The sequence below is a fragment of the Ptychodera flava genome, chromosome 15 (assembly GCF_041260155.1).
Source record: "Ptychodera flava strain L36383 chromosome 15, AS_Pfla_20210202, whole genome shotgun sequence".
Taxonomy (NCBI): Eukaryota; Metazoa; Hemichordata; class Enteropneusta; family Ptychoderidae; genus Ptychodera; species Ptychodera flava.
The window spans coordinates 21,112,485-21,138,630 of record NC_091942.1 but is presented as its reverse complement, the minus strand read 5'-3'; the positions used below and the strand labels follow the sequence as shown (position 1 = coordinate 21,138,630).

General features: G+C 35.5%; 1 protein-coding gene and 1 long non-coding RNA gene across 2 annotated transcripts in view; both read left to right on the top strand.

Moving 5' to 3' along the window:
* Window positions 1–26,146, top strand: part of LOC139151511 ((E3-independent) E2 ubiquitin-conjugating enzyme UBE2O-like) — a 56,689-nt gene that overhangs the window by 19,974 nt on the left and 10,569 nt on the right. Inside the window, exons 12-15 of the mRNA XM_070724396.1 lie at window positions 7,137–7,243; window positions 24,610–25,010; window positions 25,199–25,299; window positions 25,654–25,716. Of these exons, the coding sequence (XP_070580497.1) occupies window positions 7,137–7,243; window positions 24,610–25,010; window positions 25,199–25,299; window positions 25,654–25,716 (672 nt within the window). The remainder of the gene's footprint in view (window positions 1–7,136; window positions 7,244–24,609; window positions 25,011–25,198; window positions 25,300–25,653; window positions 25,717–26,146) is intronic.
* On the top strand, window positions 20,879–23,164 carry LOC139151510 (uncharacterized). The gene is made up of 4 exons (XR_011556439.1): window positions 20,879–21,084; window positions 21,191–21,246; window positions 21,822–21,956; window positions 22,212–23,164. It is a non-coding gene; the product is annotated as an uncharacterized lncRNA (long non-coding RNA).

Sequence of the window (26,146 nt, the reverse complement as noted above, 5' to 3'; positions counted from 1 at the left end):
TATATGATGTAGATGTGCGTTGTTAAAATGAACTTTTTAGTCTCATGTATATGCAAATGAGGTAGAAAAAAAGGGCGAAAATGGTCAAAAATCAGTAACTCAGGAATAGTCCAGTCAATCTACGAGATTTTGGCACCTAACCCACCACAAATTGCAACAGAATTTTTTTCTTCAGAATGCATTTCAGAGAGGTACCCAGAACAACATATTAAAAGTTTACTCGAATCCACCTTGGGGAAATATGTCTAATTTGCATAAATCAAATATGGCGGCCAACCATCCAACAAAATAACATAATTGGCTATATATCACATGTTAAACAAGCTATTTCAGTGATTTCAAAGTCTGACACTAGTTATTTGGCTCAGGGAATCATTTGGGAAGTATAATGTTTCATATAGGCACCTCATTAATTTGCATAATTCCAATATGGCGGCCAACATTCCTACAAAAGACATTTTCGGTCATATACCACGTATTAAACAAGCTATTTCAATGATTTTAAAGTTAAAAGTATATTTCTTAGGCATGGACAAACGATATTCGAGATGCTATGATTTGCATAGGTAATTTGTTAATTTGCATAAATCCAATATGGTGGCCAACATTCCTACAAAAGACATTTTCTGCCATATACCACGTATTAATCCTTTTGGCGCCAAAGTCTATTTTTGTCAACTTTATAAAATGTACCACAGTCAATTGTTCTGCTTTTTGCAAAAATTTTGATTAAAATCTGTAGCTGCTGAAAAATGATATCCATTTGGTCCAAAATTCTGAAAAAACGAACTGAAATATTGACAGAAATCGGTAAAATATTGCATTAAAATTTTGGTGTAAAAAATTACAGCAGTCAAACGGTAAACAAGCCATTTCTGTGATTTCAAAGTTAAAAGTGTATATCTTTGGCATGGACAAACAATTTTCGAGATGCAATGATTTGCACAGGTACATCGTTAATTTGGATAAATTCAATAGGGTTGCCAACATACCTACAAAAGACATTTTCTGTCATATACCATGTATTAACCCGTTTGGCGCCAAAGTCTATTTTTGTCAACTTTATAAAATGTTCCACAGTCAATTGTTCTGCTTTTTGCAAAAATTTTGATTAAAATCTGTAGCTGCTGAAAAATGATATCCATTTGGTCCAAAATTATGAAAAAACGAACTGAAATATTAACAGAAATTGGTAAAAATTGCATTAAAATTTTGGTGTAAAAAATTACAGAAGTCAAAGGGTTTAAACAAGCTATTTCTGTGATTTCAAAGTTAAAAGTACATTTCTTTGGCATGGATAAATGATTTTTTTTTTAGGTGCAATGATTTGCAATGGCACTTCGTTAATTTGCATAAATCCAATACAAAAGAAATTTTCTGTCATAAAATATATTTCAGCCATTTTGAGGTTTAATTATATTTCTTGAGCATGTAGAAACACCTTTTGTGGTTCAGTGTTATTAAAAGACACTTTGATGATTTTCAGAAATTAAATATGGCTGCCAAATTAATGCCCAAATAGCTTCTAATAGAAATAAGGTCATGGTGGAGTTTTAAGGAATAGGAAAATCAAGAAAAAACTGTCAGAGGGCACTGCACCCAACGCACTGTATTTTGCTCAAAATATTTTTGCAAATATTCTTCTTTTATCAATTTGTTAACCCAAAATTAAAATTGGTTAGGTTCACCTTTTAGCTTGGCAAGCAGTCGTAAGTTGCATTATATAGAAGGGTTAATGTATGCAAATCTGTGCAAATCACCCGAATTCCTGCTTCCCTTTAATCCGAATTTCAAGATTTCCAAAGAATATAGTCTGTTCTGGCTGGGTCATATTTTCTGAAATTTTCACATTATGTTTTTAAATGCTATATAACAAAACAACTATTTTGTTTTGCGATAAAATTCTTACATTTTGAATTAGCGGCATGTTTATTTTGCTAACCATGATTTTTAACACTTTTTTGAGTGTCAGTAGTTCAACCCATGCCATTTTAGAATGAGGATATACTCTACTTTCAAGTGAATATTACATTTCACAAAATAATTTGTACGGGTTTCCTTGTCATCTTAGATGAGAAATATTCCTTCGAAACAAACTGTGTTGGCAACGTGAAGCTCCTCATTAAGTCCTTGAACATTTATTTTAAAATGTGGAAAATATACAATAAATGTACTTACAATAACGATCCAATTACGAATAAACGTTTATTTTAATAGGTGTCTGTGATACCTGAATTCGTTAAAATACCTCATAAATATATTGTATTTTGAAAAGAATGTTAAAGCAAATTTGGTACACTTACATATATGACTTCCGAACGGATTAAAATACGTATATGTTGATGTGCGTTTACTATTGAGATGTAAAAAATTCATGCAATTCTAATTATTTGTGATTTTTCTAAATATGACAACCGTTAATGATTGTTAGTCACCTAATGATAATCCCTTTCTGAATATAACATTGGATTTATCTGTGTGCGGCATTATTTGTGATTTTTATAGATGCCTTATACTCTACAGTGTTAAAACATGTAATCTTTAATGTTTACTGTTTTAAAAGTCGTGGACAAAATCTTTAGTTTCTAATTTAGACTGAACCCCTTCCTTATGGACGAGTGCATCTTTGGTTCATCCCCCTAGACGATAGGCAAGAAGTCATCACATATAACACCAAAAATACAATTAACACAACAAATATAATAAAAACGCAAAAAATAAAATAATGCGACCAAAAATAACACATGCCACAATACAGACAAATTAAAACTTAGCGCTGATGCAAACAATGTCAGACTCTTAATAACTTGATCAACACACAAACTCACAAAAATTGAAAATTGCATGCTTAGCAAGACCTAAACTTAATTCAAACAACTCATTAGCCCAACAGAATCCAACTGTTACACGATACAAACATGTACATCTGGAAAAATGACACTTGGAAAAATGACTCAAGATGTACTTCTTTGTATTGTGTAATAGTTGGATTCTGTGATTGGATTAATTGCAAGTCTTTGCTCAAGCATTCAGTTTTCAGATTTTTTTGAGTTTGTGTGTCAATGAAGTTTTTTTATGAATCTGACATTGTTTGCAATAGTGCTAAGTTTCAATTTGTGTGTATTGCGACATATTTTATTTCGGTCATATCATTTTTTCTGTTTTTTTATCTTTGTTGTGTTAATTGTATTTTGCTGTTATGTGTGATGACTGTTTGCCTATCATCTAAGGGATCTTATAAAGATGCACCCATCCATAAGAAGGGGGTTCAGTCTCAACTAAAAGCTAAAGATTTTGAACACTTCTTTTTAACAGTAAACATTACAGATTACATGCTTTGACACTGTAGAGTGTTAAACACCTTTACAAATTACGAAAATGCCGCACACTGATGAATTCAATGTTATATTTAGAAAGAGAATATATCATTCAGAAGACTAGGATTCATCAACAGTCGTCAAATACAGAAAAATCAAAAAAAATTAAATATGAATGTCCAAGGACTTAACAGTTTCTTCTTGATAGTTTCCTAGAAGTGCTAAAAACTATACCAAAACCGTTATTTATATTAGAAACTATTAAGCCATGGGGCATTAATATGGCAGCCATATTTAATTTATGCAAATTATCAAAGGGCCTTTGTAAAAATTGAGCCACTAAAAGTGTTTCTTCATACCTAAGAAAAATATTAAAACTTTAAAATCGAAGAAATAGCTTGTTTAATGCGTGGTATATGACCGACAATGTCCTTTGTAGGAATGTTGGCCACCATATTGGATTTATGCAAATTAACAAATTACCTATGCAAATCATAGCATCTCGAAAATCGTTTGTCCATGCCAAAGAAATATACTTTTAACTTTAAAACCATTGAATTAGCTTGTTTAATGCATAGTATATGACCGAAAATGTCTTTTGTAGGAATGTTGGCCGCCATATTGGAATTATGCAAATTAATGAAGTACCAATAAGGAACATTATACCTCCAAAATAATTCCCTGGCCAAATTACTAGTGTCAGACTTTGAAATCACTGAAATAGCTTGTTTAACATGTGATATATAGCAAATTATGTTATTTTGTTGGATGGTTGGCCGCCATATTTGATTTATGCAAATTAGACATATTTCCCCAAGGTGGATTCGAGTAAACTTTTAATATGTTGTTCTGGGTACCTCTCTAAATGCATTCTGAAGAAAAAAATTCTGTTGCAATTTGTGGTGGGTCTAACCCTATTTGACTGGACTAGAACTACTCTTTTGATCATTGTCATATTTGGGTTTTAGGTACCTTGGGCCCTACTCATTCAAACATATAGATTTGGTGTCAATATTGGCTGCTTTTGATTTTTAATGAATTTTTTTCTCTATTTTTTTGCCATTTCAGTAAAAAATTGTTTCCTCTGAAAGCCAATGGTCTGTTCGCTTTAAAATTTAGCGTGCAGGTGCCTTGTGATAACTCAAAATAGAATTCATCAAAATTATGGCAAAATTTTATATTTGTATTTTTGGCAATTTTTGCCATTTTTGGTTAAAAAAATCTTCGTTGAAACTGTGTATGCCATTACTTTCTAATTTGGTGTGCAGGTTCCTAGGAGTGACCTGAAGATGACTCTGTGAACTCATGCTGAAATTTGCAAATTTTGTGGTACTTTTTGTCATGCTTTCAAATTTGGTACATAGGTGAAATGTAGTAGGTCATTCATTCAAAGTCAAGTACTGCCTGTGTGAATGAGCAGATTATGATTGTACTGTTCCAGGCTGAGGTGCTATTTATAGGAATGATGCAATGTTAGATGGTAATTGTGTTTTAACTGAATTTGACTTACATTGTATGTAACTCTTGTACTGTATAAACCCTATCAATTCACCCAGAAAAAATAATTAATATGATTTTAAATAATTGAATTAATTAGGAAAAACACAAAGCCAAAATAATTTTAGTGTAGAATTATTAGAAAGTTCAACTTTTTTGACAGTTCATAGTGAAATACTTACCATCTTGGAGGATTAAAACATGTAAAGGCAACTTTCCTGAATCCCAACTTTGACATATTCTGAACCGTCATATATTGTGCTCTGTATGTTATCTAAAAGAAATTGCTCATAATAGTTTGTCATGATAGGGTGGTCAAATAAATTGAGATAGAGAAAGTTCCAATTTCCATTTATGGTTGACTTGGTAAGGATAAATAAAATACTTGTTGAGGAAAAAAAAATAGAGTGGTCAATTAAAAGAGTGGTCAAAGTGATAGGGTTTTTATGGTAAAGCTGGGCTGTAAGATTCCTCATGTGCTATTTATAGCAATTATGCAATTTGTGTAAACAGTGCAGTAAAAGAGTTACATGATTCTTATAATGCTTTTGATGACCTTGAACTTCTTAAGTTGCAACCATTTGTCTCTTCAGTGTGCTTTCTCTGAGTACCTCCAGGCTCAACTTATTCAACAGTACTTACTTGCAATGTTAATTTGAAAGTTAAAATGTGCTTAGTTAATAGGATGAAAATAGTGAAAAAAATGCCAGTTGAAGATTCTTTATAACCTGACAGATATGCTGTTTTTTATGATGCAAATCTTGATAAGCAAGTCTTGTTTACTTTAATTAGAATGTAATTAACTCTCGTTTATATTATTATAAGCAGTTGTATCAAGTTGAACAAGCTGATATTGACAAGTTGGTCGGCTGTTGGAGGTTAAAAGCTGTAAAAATAAATGTCTGTCTGTCTGTCTGTCTGTCTGTCTGTCTGTCTGTATGTATGTATGTATGTTAGTTAGTATGTGCGGAGGTATGTCCGTCCACATTAAAACCTCCTAAACCACAGCACCTACCATCTCAGAATTTGGTGGACAGGTGCACCCAGGGATGGAGATGTGAATTTGTTGAAAGGAATATGTCAAAGTCAAAAAGATGCAAATGAGGGCAAAAAAAGGAAAAATCCTGCAAATTGCTAAAACCCTGTAACCACTGGCCAGATTTGGTTGAAACTTGGTATGCAGGCTCTTTATAGTGACTTAAGTTACATTTCTTCAAATTGTGGTGAAATTTTGAAAGTTGTATTTTTTTGGGGATTTTCCCGTTTTTTTGTCCAAAAATCTTCTTTCTGAAAGCGCTTATCCTCTTGCCTTGAAAACCTGTATGTATGATCCTAGGGTTGGCCTTGTCAGATTTGTTCAAATTTAGGTGAAATTTTCATATTTGTATTTTTGGGACAATTTTTCCCATTTTTTGTCAAAAAATCATTTTTTCCTAAAGTATTTGTTGGATTGCTGGAAAACATGATAGTCTTGATATTAGGGTTGTTTTCTGTCAGATGTGTCAAAGTCATTATGAGATGGAGCATTTCATATTGCTGGGGTATAAGATTAATTTGGACTTGCAATGGAGTTTTCATAGTAATTAACCTGTAAGAATGCAATGTCATGTGTGTACTAGTACTTAGTATCTTCTGTAAAATGGGGAGGACAGTGTCATTGACCTATTTTTTTTTCAAGTATTAAACATGAAAAAAGCTGACGTGACTCATTTCCTGAAGCTGAAATTTTTCTTTAGCCGTATCATAAGATACAGCATCCTCCAATGACAGTAGTCTGCTGTAGGACTAGAATGCCAAAAACGTTGTTCAACTAGTTGACAGACCAAAGAATGCGTTCTTGGTCCTGAACAGCAGGCCGCTGGAACTGCCTACACCTTAGTCTTACTCTAGGGTGATGAAACGTGAAGGTTTTGTACACATTCATGGAATACATTATAGACTAGACACTAACAGGACAGTATTGTCTGGATTGAATGCTATCATTTGATGCAGACTAGATTTCTGAATATTTTACCTGACACACTCCACTGATTGTAGGAATTCAATCATAGTCTTGTCTTTTCTGTAAACATTGGTTGCCAATAACTGCTTGATTTCTGTTTAAATAAGGGGTGCTTTCGGGATGTTTTACATGGTGCGTGACATATTTATGAATATAGATTGGCCAGGTTCAGGGACTGTGGACAGTCTGTTTTCACCGCTGAACTACAAACGTATGTATACAGAGATTTCAGTGTTATGACAAGGATTGTTGGCGGCCATGTTTTGCCAAACATGCAGGCTGTAGTATTTTAAAATCCATGTTCCTATTCCATTTGACAGGATGATGACAGTGATACAGATTGGAGTGATGGTAGCACTGACTGGGACGATACAGAGGTATCTGACAGTGATTGGGAAACTGAAACCTCAGATGGATCCTCTTCAAGGTAGCATTATGTGTCTCCATAAATCACTCAAACATTCAAAACTTCCTTCAGTCATTCCAGTGTTTTGTAGAGAAGTGAACTTGAAATTTACTTCCCTGTCAATCAAAACCATCTACACTTCCAGTCCCTTTTACTTGCTGTTCTATACTTTTCCCTTCACGGTAAAGTTTTTGATGTTGAACCTAGTTGAATATTTGTCACTCTCTAGATGTGTATAATAGTAGTAAAACGGTCATTTACATTGGTTTGAAAAATACATTTAATATATTTTTTCTGTGTATATTTTTACAAAGTAGGGAATACTTTTGGAGAAAGAGTTTCTTTGATTTTTTGCTCACGTGTTCACACACGTGAGCATATGGTTTAGCCATGTCTGTCTGTGTGTGTGTGTGTCTGTGTGTGTCTGTGTGTGTGTCCGTGTGTCTGTATCCCCATTATCTCAAAAATGGCTGAACGTATTTCAGTCAAATTTGGTAGACATCTTCAGAATTCAAATGGCTAGAACTGAAAAGGTTTTGGTGGGCGTGGCTTGCATATTAATGAAGTTATCACAGTTTTAATTTTTCTGATACATGGTAGTCTATGGGAAGCCGGTATCTGTGTTTGAGGGTGCTATCTCCACGTTACACTCTGGCTAGAACGATGCTGAAGTAGACTCGGTTTCGGATTCGGTTTCGGATTTAGTTAAGTTACCTGTGGAATACTTTATTTTCACTTGGAATTTTATTTTCATTACTTTCGCCGGACCTGTTTTTCTGCTACAACAATAAAATCCAATCAGACTAGACAAAGTGAAAATAAGACAGTGAAACAACGAAAATCTGTTTTCAGCTAAAATAAATTCCAGTGAAAATAAAATAGTCTTCAGTACTTTCGTATGAAAAGCTAAATACTTGTCGTGAAGAACAAGTTTTTACTGGATTACCTACCGGCACATGTAGTATATATTTTAAAGCATAAATTGTGTGCATATTTTCACAATCAAAATGGTAATAAATTGACATTACAGAAATCTTCGAAGCACTTTAATTCGGAATTGAAAGGAAGTGTCGAGTAAGGACAACGACATTTACAAAAACATTTATACTTTAATTTGTTTATATGTCACAATGTATATCACATGGTATAATGCTAATGTGCTGTATTACTTTACTGTTTTGGTTGATGTTGTTCTGCATAGATTTCATTTTAAATGTACCATACCAAACCTGGACTAAACTATTATTATATGTTGTATAATAAAGATTGCATTGAATGCATTTCTTTGTATTGTGCGAAGTACTGTTAGCTTGAATAGTCTAAACTGCACAATACCAATAATTGCTCATGAGTTGTAACTTTTGACTAATTTTCCAGCAGTTTTGTCTGGTGTATTCATGCACTATAGTTTCTTGCTCTACTGCCTAAAGTTTTTTGTATTTTAAACTGTATAAATTATGATTATGTGCGAAACATTTATGTCATGAAATATATACTACATGTGCAGTAAGGTGATCTCCTTGTGTATATCAGTAGTTATCATATTTTCGAAAAAATAATAACATAAGCTGGAAATATAAAACTATTCTCAGTTATTCGAATCCGAAACCGAATCCGAATCCGAAACTGAGTCCAACTTCAGCATCGTCTGGCCCAGAGTAAAGCCGTTGTACTCATCGTCAGAAATATCGTCAAAGGCCGGCTATTGCTGGCAATCCGAAGCAAGGTAACGGCACTAAGCTGCTTCATAAACCTTAGTGCATCTAGAGGACCGTCACAGGAAAAAGTCAGGTAAGTGTTTCACTCTTTTGTATGGTAACAAGTCGCGATGATACGTGTTACTGTAGTGTTAGTGGAAAAACAAGGTGGCTGATGTGGCTAAGGTGTACGGTATGCGTATCCTTACGACGTCGGAAGATTTTGCGTCAAAAGATTAGACTTTGTATTTGTGAAAATAGACAAGATTTCATCTAGCTAAAGGTAAATTTGTTCATTATGGAAGCGATCAACAATTTTGAATCTCGAGGACGGTGTCCTTGATGAGTCGTAAATATGAACAAGTGGTGAGGACACGTGTTAGTGGAAAAACAAGATGGCTGACGTGGCCAAGGTGTACTAGTATGCGTATCCGTGCGACGTCAGAAGTTTATTGCGTCAAAGGTTAGACTTTGAATTTGTGAAAATAGACATGATTTCATCGAGATAAAGATAAATTTGTTTATTATGGTACTGATCAACAATTTTGAATCTCGAGAACGATGTGCTTGAGGAGTCGTACATATGGAAAAAAAATCTAATTCGTTCAATAAAAATATGCATCTCCAATAGAAATGTGGCCGACTATGGTCATTCAAGACACGTACACATTTTTTCAAGGAACAAACATTGTATAGAGGGGGAAGTGTAGTTGTTGTATATAAGGGTTGTTTTTCAAAATATTGAAATTGAGCAGATAAATCATAAACGTTTACCTGGAAAATGCCCAGGGTAGGTCCGTTTGTTTGCATATTTTATGGTATATGTCTTCCTATTTTTTGTCAAAGAATTTTAGAATTCGATAGACTGATATATTATACAGTTCATGATGGGCTACATACATGACTCAAATTTGTTGCAGTTATTTGAAAAGTCCTGATCAAATGGGAGCAGTACTTTGGCAGTATTTTTGATAGGGTGACATTTTGTTGGCATGAACTTTCTACTGGGTATTTTTTGAACTTTAAATTTAGGGACGGACCATTAGACTTTGGGAGGGGGTGGTCACGACTGGATTCTGAATTTTTTTTTTACGTCTGATAATTTTAAATTTTATTTTTTTCAAATGAAAATAGACTTGCAAATTTTTTTTTCTGAATTTTGCAGAATTTTTTATTATCGGTTACGTTCTGAATATTTTTTTATTTTGGAGAGAAGTCTGAAAATTTTTTTTTTCAAATTTTCTGCTCTGAAATTTTTTTTTCCGGTTCTGACCACCCCCCCTTCCCAAAGTCTAATGGTCCGTCCCTTAGCCCATGCTGCCACTCAAATCATATATTGATTTTATTTCTTATACAGATTACATCTACAAGCCGAAGTCCTGCACCACTACTGCTCAAGAGTTTGATTTTGCTGTAATAAGGCTTGTATTTGGCCGCTAGAAGGCTCATATTTGCACATTTGGCCGCTGGAAGGCTCATATTTGCATATTTGGCCGTTGGAAGGCTCACATCATTTGGCCGTTGAAGGCTCACATTGGCCGTTGGAAGGCTCATATTTGGCCGCTAGAAGGCTCATATTTGCACATTGGCCGTTGGAAGGCTCACAGAACGCTCAGACATTTGGCCGTTAGAAGGCTCACTTTTCACTATTATAACAATCACACCATCATAAGAATCAAATAAATATTTAAAATTGGAAGATTTGAGTACTTGGTTTAATTTTAGAGTGACTGCCACAAGATATACACAACATACAGAGATATATTTATTTATTCTTGGTGTTTTATCTAATAATCCATCCATCCTAGAGAAATACAAGGATAACTTGTACACGAATTCTTGAGTGAAACACAACAGCATTTATTCCAGATTATACCTTTTGATACTGCAACACTACAATAATCTGAAGGAATCTTATCACATCTGTTAGAAGTTGAATACATCAATACAATGAGAGTAAAGAAATTAAGCCACAAGGCCAAAAATGAAAAGAGAAAATTGCATCTCCAACATAAAAGACAATGTCCACAAAATTCTTATAGAAAGGTGGTTATTGAGGGTGATGGCAATTGTTTATTTAGGGCTATAAGTCAAGGTCTCTTTGGATCTCAGATTCATCATAATGCTGTAAGATTACAATGTGTCAACTATATAATTGATCATTGGGATCAATATGAGCAGTTCATTAAAGGTGAATATCAGAGATTTCATGTAAATAATCAAGATGACTACAGACAGTACATGTCTATATCTGACCCAGGTTTGGCAACTCATGGTGGCCATATTGAAATAAATGCAGCTGCTATGGCATACAGTGTAAAAATTGCAGTTCATCAAGATGTTTTGAATGAACCATTCGACACTGAAGGTGAATCCTCTGAAACAATACACCTATTATATCATGCAATCCGTGTAGAAGGACAAATTGATAGTGGGCACTATGATTTCCTTGAGAAAAGAAATACAGAGACATTTCATGACACGGCTGAAACCACAGACTGTGCAAATTATAGAGAAAAAGAGAAAGAGAAAGACAAGAAAAGAAAGCAAGAAAAAAGGAAAATGGTAGAGTTCAGAGAAAATGAACAGCAGAGAAATGTTCAATCAATGAAATTAAGACGGTCTGATGAAGTGTACAGACAAAGTGAACAACAGAGAAATGCTAAATCAAAGAAATTAAGACGGTCTGATGAAGTGTACAGACACAATGAACAACAGAGAAATGTTAAATCAATGAAATTAAGACGGTCTGATGAAGTGTACAGACAAAGTGAACAACAGAGAAATGTTAAATCAAAGATATTAAGACGGTCTGATGAAGTGTACAGACACAATGAACAACAGAGAAATGTGAAATCAATGAAATTAAGACGGTCTGATGAAGTGTACAGACAAAGTGAACAACAGAGAAATGTGAAATCAATGAAATTAAGACGGTCTGATGAAGTGTACAGACAAAGTGAACAACAGAGAAATGTGAAATCATGAATTAAGACGGTCTGATGAAGTGTACAGACAAAGTGAACAGCAGAGAATGTTCAAATCAATGAAATTAAGACGGTCTGATGAAGTGTACAGACAAAGTGAACAACAGAGAAATGTGAAATCAATGAAATTAAGACGGTCTGATGAAGTGTACAGACAAAGTGAACAACAGAGAAATGTGAAATCAATGAAATTAAGACGGTCTGATGAAGTGTACAGACAAAGTGAACAACAGAGAAATGTGAAATCAAAGAAATTAAGACGGTCTGATGAAGTGTACAGACACAATGAACAACAGAGAAATGTGAAATCAATGAAATTAAGACGGTCTGATGAGTGTACAGACAAAGTGAACAACAGAGAAATGTGAAATCAATGAAATTAAGGCGGTCTGATGAAGTGTACAGACAAAATGAACAACAGAGAAATGTGAAATCAATGAAATTAAGACGGTCTGATGAAGTGTACAGACACAATGAACAACAGAGAAATGTTGAATCTATGAAATTAAGACGGTCTGATGAAGTGTACAGACAAAGTGAACAGCAGAGAAACGTTGAATCTATGAAATTAAGACGGTCTGATGAAATGTACAGACAAAATGAACAACAGAGAAATGCTAAATCAAAGAAATTCAGACGGTCTGATGAAGTGTACAGACAAGCTGAAAAAGAAGGTGATGCAAGAGCTAAGAAAATTAAAAGAAATTGCAGTGGTGCCAAATCAATTAATGAACTTATTGAAGTTTTCCATAAATCAGTTCAGAATGGTCCAACATTTGTATGTGTGTGCTGTGAACAGCTGTGGTACAGAGAAAGTGTTGTAAATTACAATAATATTAAAAGTAAATTGTCATCATTGGCATCATCCTATGTAAATGCCACAGATGATGAAATGTCACCATTATGTCAAACTTGTAACTCATATTTAAAACAGTCAAAGCTGCCACCTTGTGCTGTAGCAAACAAAATGTCATTCCCAGGAATCCCACCAGAGTTAAAATTACATCCACTTGAAGAAAGACTTGTTGCCTTACGTATTCCTTTCATGCAAATCAGAGAATTGCCACGGGGTAGACAAGTTAGTCTCAAAGGCAATATTGTAAATGTCATAGCTGATGTATCTAGCACTGTTTCAACATTACCCAGAACTATCAATGATTCACAAACAATACCTGTCAAATTCAAAAGGAAAATAAGCTACAATCATGCCTACCAAGTTGAAAATATTAGACCTCACAAAGTGATAATGGCAGCAAGTGGTTAGTTGAAAACAGTCCTTTGTATAAAGCGGAAAAGATAACAATTGGTACAAATTGGAATGTTTGTGATCAGAATGAATCTGATGACTGGGAAGAATTTTTGCAGGACAATGATTGCAATCTTAATTCTGAAATAGATGAACAGGAATCCTGTAATGAAAATGTTGATAATAACAATGATGATGATTGTGATGATAACAATGATGATTGGACAGAAGAAATCAATTAGAGGATCAGGCTGCTGGAACATTAGATACAATGCTTTCACTTTCTTATGATAGAAACATAGATTCACAAGGAGCATTTTGCTTTGCCCCGGGTGAAGGCAACAGACCTTTAGGTATATTTCGAGATAAGTATTCTGAAGAACTCTCATTTCCAACAATTTTTTGTGGTCAACCGAGACAAAGTGAACAAAACATCCCAGTATCATACAGTACACTATGCAAATGGGAACTGCGACATAAAGATCGAAGAGTTGCGAAATCTGTTCCGAACATTTTCTTCAAACTGAAAAAGTTACAAATTCAGCAAATCAAAGACAAAGCATCATTATGCTTACGCAAATGTAATCTGAAAGGCCGTAAAGTAACAGCTGGTGAAGTGCAATCTCCTCAAAATGTAGACAAGATAGTTAGACTTGATGAAGGATTCAGGGTATTAAAAACATTGAGAGGGTCACCACCATATTGGGAAAGTGCTAAGAGAGACATTTTTGCTATGATACGCCAAATTGCAATTCCTACATACTTCATGTCCTTCTCATCAGCAGAGTCCAAGTGGATACATCTTTTGAAAATTCTTGGAAAGACAGTTCATGAAAAGGAGTACACAGACAATGATATATTAAATATGTCATGGAACACTAAGTCTGAACTGATCAAATCAGACCCAGTTACTTGTGCTCGACACTTTGACCATTGCTTTCAGCAATTTATGCATGATTTTCTACTAAGTTCACACCATCCACTTGGTGAAATACAGGACTACTTTTACAGAGTCGAGTTTCAACAAAGAGGGTCACCACATGTACACATGCTTGTATGGATCAAAGATGCACCACAGTATGGTGAGAATGATGATGATGAAATTATTAATTTCATAGATCAGTATATTACATGCAGCAATGAAACCAGTGATGAAAACCTTGCAGAGTTGATAAATTATCAGATGCATAGACATGCAAAAACATGTAAAGTCAAAGGTCAGTGTGTTTGTAGATTTGGCTTTCCTCTACCACCTATGCCAAGAACAATGATATTGCAACCATTACCTATGGATATTGATGAAACAACAGAACAGAGCCTTAAAGAACACTATACACGTATTAAAACTGTACTTTCTGATTTACAATTCGGAGAAAAGCTCTCATTTGATGAATTCTTAGACAAAATACAACTTGATGAGGAGACCTACATTAAAGCAATACAGTCATCCCTAACATCTGAAAAAATCTTCCTCAAAAGATCACCTAATGAAATCAGAATAAATAATTATAATGAAATTCTACTGAAAGCATGGAGGGCAAACATGGACATTCAATTTATTATAGATCCATATGCCTGTGCAATGTACATAGCATCTTACATCAGCAAAGCTCAACGAGGAATGAGTAACTTGCTAGCTAGAGCTGTAGATGAAGTGAGAGAAGGAAATCAAGACATCAGGGAGAGTGTCAGACATATAGGAAACAAATTCCTAAATCATGTTGAAGTTAGTGCCCAAGAGGCTGTGTATCTAACTATGCAAATGAAATTGAGGAGAGCATCACGAGATGTCATATTTGTTAATACATCACCCCCTAATGATCGAGTTATTCTACTGAAACCACTGGATGAAATACAAAATATGCCGGCAAATGCTACTGATATAGAAAGTGACAACATCTTGAAAAAATATGAGCGTCGTCCAAAAGCCCTTGAGAAATTGTGCTTGGCAGATTTTGCAGCTTGGTATACTTTTGAAAGGGAAAAACTGGTGAAGTAGAGAAGAAAGACAATGATGATGTTTACAATGATGACAACAACAACAGTGGGACAACTTATCGTGTTGGTAAACTTATCTACAAAAAACGCACAAAAAGTAAAGTCATCCGATATGTTCGTTTTCATAAAGAGAGAGACTCAGAAAATCATTACAGAGAGTTAGTAATGTTGTTTTATCATTGGAGACATGAAAATCAACTATTGGCTGGTTGTAGTACATACCATGACCGCTATTTGCAAATAAAACAGGAAGTAGATACTAAACAAAAGGACTACAATAAAAATGCTGAGGCATTAGATCAAGCAATTGAAGCAGTACAGAATACAGCTGTGGATATGTTTGACAATATTGCTCCAAATACAGAACATCAGGAAAGACAAGACTCTGCAGAAGGATGCAGACAAAGTGACACAATGAACATATTTGCCCCACAGAATGACAGTCATTCACAATATGACATAGGACAAGACATTGGCATGGCTGTAAACAATCCCAATATTGAAGAACTTCAACACCCACGAATGCCTGACAGTCAGCTGTACCCCATTTTACAGATTCTTAACAAGAAGCAAAAAGAAATATTCTATCATATAATTCATTGGATTAAAACAAAAACAGATCCTTTGCATGTGTTTGTTACAGGTGGAGCAGGTGTTGGTAAATCTGTTGTTCTGAAATCACTTTATCAAGTACTTTTGAAACATCTTTCAAGTCGTCCTGGTGAAAATCCTGACAATGTATTACTATTACTCATGGCACCAACAGGCAAGGCTGCATACAATATTAAAGGGAGTACAATTCACTCAGCGCTGCAGATTCCTGCAAGCCAAGGATTTCACTATAAACCCTTAACATCAGAAAGACTAAATACTTTGCAAGCAAAATACAGGAATTTAAAAATCATTTTCATTGATGAAATCTCCATGGTTGGCAACGGTATGTTCAACTACATCAACCTTCGGCTTCAACAAATCATGGCAAACAATCAGCTCTTTGGTGGTGTCAGTATAGTTGCATTTGGGGACCTGTATCAATTGAAGCCTGTCTTTGATGGCTGGATATTTAATGATCTTAGGCATGATTATGGACCACTTGCTTTAAATATCTGGAAAGACCTATTCAAAATGTTTGAATTAACAGATATTATGCGTCAAAAAGATGACTTGGATTTCGCACAATTACTTAATCGTGTACGTGAAGGAAAACACACTTCACATGACATCAGTATTCTGAAAACCCGCATAGTACAAACCAATAATGGAAGTCCACCGTACAATGATTCAATAGTGCATCTCTACTGTGAAAACAGACTTGTTGATAACCATAATGTTTAGTGTACGACAGACTTACAGAAACTAAAACAAATGTATCTGCTACTGATACTGTAATTGGGGATGTCTCTGAAACAGTGAAACAAAAAACATTAACCATAGTTGCAATGTTAGGTCCTCAAAAGACAATGGGATTAGTATCTCAATTATCCATTGGAATAAATCAACGAGTTGAACTATGTATGAATCTGTGTGTTGATGATGGATTAATAAATGGCACTCCAGGAGTAATAAAGTTTATTGATGGACCAGACTTAGATCATGTCATGGTTCTATGGATTTTATTTGATGATAGCACTGTTGGCAAAGCACTGCGACAGAAAAACGACATTTATACCAGAGGAGAGTAACCAAAGCATGGACACCCATTACACAGATATCACGGCAATTCAGAAGTAGGAAGACATAAAAATGCTGAAGTTGTTAGAAAACAATTTCCCATCAGACCAGCCAGTGCAAAGACTGTCCACCGTTGCCAAGGTGATACTCTCACTGATGTAGTTGTTGATTTCAGTACTGCTTCAAACAGAAACCAGTGTCATATACACTATGTTGCCCTTAGCAGAGTCACAAAACTTGCTGGTCTTCACATAACACATTACAGGAAAATCAAATATCTGTCAGCAGTGATGTCACAGAAGAAATGCAACGCATGCGATCACATTCCATGTTACAACTTTGCTTGACTTTTCCATATGATATACCAAACAAATTTATTGTTGCTTATCAAAATGTAAGATCACTTCATTGCCATTTTCAAGATGTTGTCAATGATTTCAGTTTGACATCAGCTCATGTACTTATTTGCAGTGAATCAAGATTACAAAGTGGTGATCAAAATGATGATTACACAATTCCAGTTTTGAAATTTCCAGACATGACGATAACAGAAATCAAACAACAAGACCATATCATGGCCTAGTATTGTATAGCAAAGCGAACATCCTGGAGTCAGTTCCACAATCACACAATTACTTACACTGCGAGTTTATCACAGCAATATACAAAACAACATTTGGCTTCCTTCAAGTTGTTGCTATTTATATTCCACCTTCAACACCAATAGCAATTTAAAAGAGCTCTTTTAAATCTTAATGAAGAACTCGACAATAATCTACCAACAGTGATACTTGGTGATTTCAATATTGATTTGTTACAAGAAACATCTTCAGCAAAACAATTGATTGAACTTATGACAAACCAACTCAAATACAAACAAGTTATCCAACAACCAACAACAAACTATGGATCTTGCCTTGATCATATTTATACAAATATTCAGTGTACAGATTTTGGTGTACTTGAATCCTACTACAGTGATCACAAACCAGTGTGGGTAGCAGTATAAAAAAATTATAACAACAATCACTCACATAATACTCAGTTATGCAGTCATGTCAAGCACAAAATAATTCAAAAGATAACTTTCAAATGAGCTTTTCAATGCCATTCAACATTAAAAAGCACTTCATTCAACTATGCCCTGTTGATGCTGTCATTGTCATTTCAACTTGCCTCCTTTTCTTTAATACTCAATACTAAAGCTTCAATCTTGAATTCCACATACAAATAACAAACTGATAACTATCACTAATTATTTAATCATCTAATTCCACCATAATTTGACAGCTTAGTATCCATGTATTCCATTGGAAAATATATTCTACTTGTTATACTCAGGATGGTCTTGGTACTTAAATCCCACTAGCTATCAATAAGATAACTGCATAACCAAAAACATCAACATTGTCTAGGATATATTCATGTCATGAATTATTCATTTTATTTCTATACTCAAATACACTACCAAGAACATTAATACGCAAAAGATCATGATTTCAATACCTAACACTCCCATTTCCTCATTCACATAATTCTCAAAGCGCAAATGTTATTTCTACTTCAACCAATATACAAACTGCACTAGATAGACAAATACAAGATTGACCTACTTACAGTGAAACCCCTAAGGGACGAACCATTACACTTTGGGAGAGGAGGGGTGGTCAGAAATGGAAAAAAAATTCAGAGTAGAAAATTTAAAACCAAAAATTTCAAGAGCACTTTGCAAAATAATACATTAAATAGAAACGCAAATCTGTAATACAAAAATATACAAGGACATTCAGCGGCAAAAATATTACATATCGAACTTTACATTATACTATACATAACGACGATGTGAAAGGTTTTCCCACACGAGCACAACGCCTCAACTTGCGTACGCATGTGCACATGTAAATTAATCACAAAACTGCACTGATTCTCGGTTACACACGAAAAGGCTGCATCCTATATCGAATACCAAATTTCATTCTAGGGATCCTGATCACCTCATTTTGTATGCATTCCGCTTTTGAATTGTCATTGGCCCATCGACAAAATTGCAACATTTTTCGAAACTACACTAGGACACACCCACTCCCTTGCTTCCTATTACGTTCGTTGTCTTTCCCCATACCTCTCATTGGTCCGGACGAGGCAGTTTCAGAATCCACTTAATATTCATGAGCACTATATAAACCCACGCTCGTGATCTTGCACGGGACATTTTTTGGGAAACCTTTCAAGCGAAAGGTGACCAGAGAGGTGCGTCCCAGAAGTCCCTGTCGCCGTCCAAAAAGGAATAATTTTATAAACAAGTAAGTATTTCTTATTTTTATAGTACTTGAAGGAGTGCCTTTACGTTATTACGAAACCATATCGTAACATTTACTTTTCTTCAGGATAGGATTGCCACAGAATCAATCGTTCACCTGTTTTGCTTGAATACAATACCAGTCAGTCATAGACATATTGTCAATGTGTACAAAAATCATTTTTCTACACAGCGTTCCACACAATCTTCATTAACAAAACAGCCCTCAAGGGAGATTGTCTAATTTTGCTGCAAATGTCTACTGTTTTCAGCCACTTTACAATACCATTTTCCACTTGTCTACAGATTCCATCAAACCTCGCTCACAATGGCCACCAGCACTCAAGATATAACCATAAAAATAAAACTTCTAGAAGAACCTGAGGAGCGATACTCCACAAATGGACCATTCCACAATGTAATGGCGATAGACGACAACGGCAACATCCATGAGGTCAAAATATGGAAAGACGGATGCATTCGTAAATTTGCCAAGGGCGCATTTCTGGAATTACGACGCTTCACAAACTGTCGAGACGGTGGAATTGGCGTCAACAAATATACGAAGGTGAACACTTTAATATCTTAACCCTGTAATCGTCCGTCTCCATTATAAAACGTTAAGTCTAAACTCCACAGCTCGTATTACAATCTGTTGTTTTCCTGTCAACTAACGGACAACGTAAAAAGATCGATCTTTCAAAAAAAAAATTATTTGGGTATCGCGGTGGGGGTTGGCCAAATAATTTCTCTGCAGTACAAAGATCGGTTTTTCTTGTTTTGCAATAAGTAGACTTTTGTCAATTGAGAATGGTTTAATTTCATTTCATTTAGTAGTACGTCGTCTGAAAGGATTGCAGGGTAAAAGTCTGAAAACTTTTCAAATTTTCGGTCAAACAAGTGTGCCACGGTCTCACGCGAAACTTTCAACTTAGGGACGGACTATTAGACTTGCGGGGGGTCACGTTCGGATTCTTTTAATTTTGTTTTTTACGTCTGAATATTTCATATTTTGTTGTTTTCAAATGTAAATAGACTTGCGATTTTATTTTCTGAATTTTGCATAATTTTTTATTACCGGTTATGTTCTGAATATTTTTTTAATTTTTGAGAGGCTCAATTTTTTTTTTCGGTTCTGACCCCTCCCAAAGTCTAATGGTCCGTCCCTGATTTAATCTATTGAACTTAGGATGTTGCCCCCAATTGTTCACAGACACAATTTTTTTAACAACCCGTTCCCAAATTTTCACTTGCATGTTGCAATCCTCAAATTATATTGCTTGGTTCAATGCAATTCTTCTGTTGGCTCTAGATTACCTGTACTGGTAACAACGCATTCGCAGTAGAAAAAGAAAAGAGAGACACTTCCATGAACCAGAAGTGGTGCCATTAGCTGATTTAGAGCACTCACCACGAAAGAGAAGAGTGAGCGTTGTCGCTAGAATTGATAAGGTAACATCCTCACAAGACAATATCTTGTTTATACAAACAATAACACGTTCCCTGATAAATTCCTATGCAAGTTGACTGTTCTCTTCCATGAAATTATCTTATAACATGATAGCATGTGCAAATTCTTATCTTAATTATTTCTGATTGTTGTCCAAAATTCCATTGGCAGAAAATGCTCTTTTTAGAATAATTTAATTTTGTAATAATTCACAAGTATTCAACAATACCTTTTCACACTTATTGTACCACTCTACACACATTTCCATTGCACACTATCAACTTGCAATTTCTTCTCTTTACATTTAGGTTTCACAAGAACAGCAAACTACAAACAAAACCCGCAAAAGAGATCTACTTCTCACAGATGGTGTGCGATCCGTTCAGATGAACCTTTGGGGGAAGCAGTGCGATATGCAAGTCACAGAAGGTGCTAGAGTTAAATTGGACCAGTAATAGTTGACCAGTACAAGGAAACCAATAACATCAACAGCACACTCTCTACTAAAATACAGGTCAGTACTCGTCCACTGTCAAAATTATCTTCACCAACAGTGTCTACACACAACAACACTACAGATTTTTACAAACTTAACAGAGGTCTTATTTTTTCCCCTTCAGGTTATAGAAGAGGCTGAGGAAAATGGTACACTACAAGGAATAGACACGACTGAAAAGTAAGTACTCCTTCATTAAAGATGGAACATTACACTTTGGAATGGGGGTGGTCACAGGCAGGAGGAAAAAAATTGAAATAGAAAAAATTTTTCACAATCACACCATTCCCCCCCCCCCCCCTGGTCTGTTTCATCCCTTTGACTTTCACACGTCAAGGCTCGGACCAGTAGTAATGCCTTGACAGGAAGTCAGATGAACTAGTACTATTTTTTCAATATCGTTACACTGTTCTGATAACGCTGCAGCCTTTTGTCATTCCTGTACAAAATAATAAATGAAGCAAATAATTGCCTCGACCGGGCCTGCATTGGCGAGTCTTAGTTCAGACATATGGTGTACACAAAACATCCAGTCACTTCACCCATTACCATAAATACCACGGTGATAGACTGATCGATAAAAGACATGTTAAGTGAGGTTTTAGTTTCCTTTCTTTGACAGCCCAATTGGATACATGATCAAGGAAATGTTCAACCCAAGGGAAACATTTTAGCTCAACCATTGCATCCTTGTAGTTTTATCCACCCCTTTCCAAATACCCTGACAAACTAAAGACACTTGTTCTGTTCCACAGATGTCTGCTCATAGATGGTGTACACATTCCATACAGGGGAGATATTACGACCCTTGGCTCTGAAGACTACATAATATCAAAGTTGCCATTCCAAATTATCTTCAAGAAGGACCACGGAACTGTTATAGAATTGAGGTAAAAGCACTTAACTTTTTAGTCCTACCACAAGATATTCAGAATACGCAAATTCACATAATATCATAACATTACACACATTTCAACCAACCATACACCTACAATAACATTAGATAAAATATGCAAGCCACAGTTTCCTTATTTTCTCCTGGTAACCATTTCCTGTCATTTTCAATAATTGCATCCCATTCTCCTCAACACAAACATCTCAGAAAATTTGTCACTTGACGCTTGATTATTTTTCCTTTACCACAGACCACTGGAACAACCACCATCCACACGTGCTGAGACTACCAGAAAGCCATCAAAGATGCCATCACGAAGTGCCACCAACACAAGTAGCAATTGCCATCACGACAGCATTGCTAGCCAAACCTCGGCCAGTGTTAGGGATTCATTCACATACATTTCATCAGCTTTAGTACTGACCCAAAAATTGTGCGTGAACGGTCTGCAGTACTCTGAACCGGCTTCAACTTTTGACAGTATTCCTGGCCAGTTTACATTTCATCAGCTTTAGTACTGACCCAAAAATTGTGCGTGAACGGTCTGCAGTACTGAACCGGCTTCAACTTTTGACAGTATTCCTGGGCCAGTTTGGGGATGAACTTCACTCATCAAATCATGTGTGCACAGTTCAGTCAGTTCAGAACTGGCTAACAGTATTTTCCACTCTTCCTATTGACTCATGTATACGTTTGTTCCCATTTTGTTTCCTATTATGTTATGTAATTTGCACTTTGCAACCTTTGGCACTTTCGATTCCAAATTTCTGCTCTGGAATATTTTAAAGGTATACTGTCACCTGTTCCAATTTTGCCACAGTTACCATGGAAAGAGAAAATCTAACCAATCACAGATTTTAAACGGGTGGCCATTTTTAAAAACAGCGTCCTCACATGAGCATTTTGAATACCAAGGAACGCCCCTTTGACCATATATGAGCATAGTTTGATAACAGGTGACTACCTTTAATTGATGAACAAACAGTCCAAAATAAAACTCATTGAGAAAACATTAAGTAAATTTCATAGATAAAGAGGTTCCTAGAGTGACCAAATGTCAGAATCTCCTCGAGTGACTGTTATGCAGTTCCCTGTGGGCTACGTTAACCATGTTTGTTGCAGTTAATACGTTTTGGATATTACCTATTGTACACAATGATGTACTTGTTCTTTGTGCATGATAATGTTCGCAATAAAAATTTGAAAATCTGACTACTTGCTCATTCCTTTTTTAGCTCCCATCACTATATTCGGTACTGTCTCTGCAGCAGTCTGTGCACACAGCTATCTCAGACTTGCCCAATTTCTTCCAAAAGATGTACAAGGATAATACATTATGACATACATCTGCACATTGATTTCTGTAATCATTTCAACTTGGCCCTGTTACAGAACTTTATTTTTAAACTTTTCCATAGAATCACAAGTATTAGCAGATGTGGACGTTTGCAAGGGCAAATATATTTGCTGTAGAAATTTAAAAAGGGAAAAGAATTTTGAAACCTACACTTGTAAAAAAATCTTAATCCCATCCTCAACTGACCAACCCCACCCAGGATAACACTCCTTGCACTCCAAGCCCAGATATGTAAAAGCGCCCTCAACCCCAATTGTTGACCCGCGACTTTCACCCTCTTCCCCCTCTTAACACGTGACAGCTCACCTATTCAATTTCAAGTATCCCTTTACAAAGTTAATGACCGATAGCTGGTACACTGCTCTCTCTGTATGCTGCCTTTGCTATCTGATATCAAAAGATTTGTGCTGAACAATAGCAAAAGTAACAGTTACTTGCCGATCACTTCACTTCAGAACTAACACAAACTTGCTGGAGACAACCATTCTACAAAATTCAAGTAAAACTAAAGTTATTTTGTAGATCCAAAGCGCCCTCAGTGGTAGACATTGCTTTTTTACCAATTGCTAGCCTGTTCACTAAAGACAAGGTAAAAATATACTTCAAAAAAGAAAATCACTATCTATATGTCAATACTATATCACAGTGTCATAACGTACTATACCTGACAGAAATATAAAAATGTAATACAGCTAATATCTTATAATCTACAAAATACCAAGACTAACTTTACATTGACTTTCCAAACTTTTATTGCTATCTCAGTTTAACAAGGAAGTCATATTCTACATGGCCAATCCACCTGTATTGAAAGTTCCCTGAACATTGAGTACTATAAACTTTCCATTTTCCTGTTTTCTGTAATAAGAACAAAATTTTGATCCAGAACAAATCTTCATGTTTATATATGGGATAAATACAAAGTTTAAAGATTGTCAAACTTTCATGAGACTGAATTCTTGGCAGAAATTGGACGAAAAGCCAAAAATTGTCATTTTTCAATATTAAAAAATTCAGAACTTTTGATTGAATGAATCAAGGTTCTTCAACCTTTTATTTTTCACCTTCGTACCGTACCACTTTACTGTCAAAAGTAGAAAAAATGCCTTGGCCACCCAACTATAAACAAAATCGGTTCCAACACTTTATCTAATGTTCTTGTCATTCTGTCAACAAATCACAGTAATGCACGTGAGCATATTCAGTTCATATCTGGTTGGCAGCATTATCTTTGATCCCTTTAAAATTACTATTTGGGATATTTTTTACTTTGGTTTGTTTTTGTTCCCAGCGAGGGAGAAGTGGTTGCCATTGATAAGATAATCACAACCAGCGAACACTCCAAGGAGATTACTGTCATTGTGGAGAAATCAAAACCCAAACAAACAGACCAAGCATCAGCAGAGTCTGAGAAAGACTCACAATCAAACGACAATCCAGAAGAGAATGAAACCGGAGACACGGAGTCAACCAATCAGGCAGAAGACCCAAATGCAGATGAAAATATCAAGATGAGCGTGCAGGAAAGTTGTGCTGCGACTGAAGAGGGTGAGACTCTGGAAGCCAGTCAAAGTAAAGCAGAAAATGATAATCCTTGTGTGACAGTAGATGAGACTGTAGCTGATACCAAACCTGATGTTGATGGTGCTAACGCTGACACAAGTGTGGAAGACGTTCTTGTAAACTCATCCGGTATGTTCTGTCGTACTGTATAAGAGATAAAATGGCCACAGATGTTTATTTTGTAATTCGTATTTATGTGTATTTACCTTTCTTTTGAAACACTTGTCATTTCATCATGGATATTTCTCTCATGAATCAGTCAGTGCAGCAATGGTTCTATACTTTAAGACTTTTCCACTCTCTCTGTGTCATGACAGGGTTCTGTATGTTGGAATCTGTACCTGAAAGCCATAAGTTTAGACTGCATCCATGCACACCTGATGATCCTAAGAAATTTGCAAGTACAATCAGGAAGGAGGTATGCCGATTATGTTTATGTCATGTAATTACTTTGACAAATTTTTCACTGGTAATAGGTACTGTTTCAGTTTGAGTAGGAAAAAGACGTTTACAGCGGCTGATCAAGACATGTTAAAGGGAAAACAGCTGTAACTTTTGATGTTTCTGTTGTATTAGTACTATAAAACAACATTGCCTTTGTGTTCTGTTTAAGGTACCAGAAGAATTCGCCTTAGGGACAGACAGTCCAACTCTTAAACTTGTACAATTTCTTTTGGCCTGTATTTTTGTTCCAGATCATAACTGTAGATATGGCACAAATTTTGACCCCTAAAAAATGAATGCTCTCTAACTTTTCTCTTTCTGAATACAGTTGAAATTGCTGCATTCATCACTTCCAGCAGGGATTTTAGTAAAAGGCTTTGAAGACAGAATGGTGAGTCTCTACTGACATGTTGCATTTTACCCTCACTGAACAGGCACATTGAGTCTCTAACTCCCTGCAATACTAGTCAAATATGCCAAAACCTGTGCCCAGTGTTTTAATATGTAGTTGCTGTTGATCGATGTTATATATGCATTTCACGAATTCAGTCAATGTACCACTTTGGTCCGTTCATTCCAGAGTGAGTACATGCATGGATGAAGAACAGTAAACTTCACCTTTTCACCTCCAATGCCCCTGTAAACAAGTCCTCGATCGCCATTGATAACAATGGGTTTGGACCAAACCGTGGTGGTGAAGGGTTAAGGCAGCCATCTTTAACTCATGACCAAATCTACTCTGACCACAAATTGTGGTAAAACCACAGGTTGTGGAAGCAAACGTAATGAAAAATTATTGTATCAACAACTCTTTTCCTTTC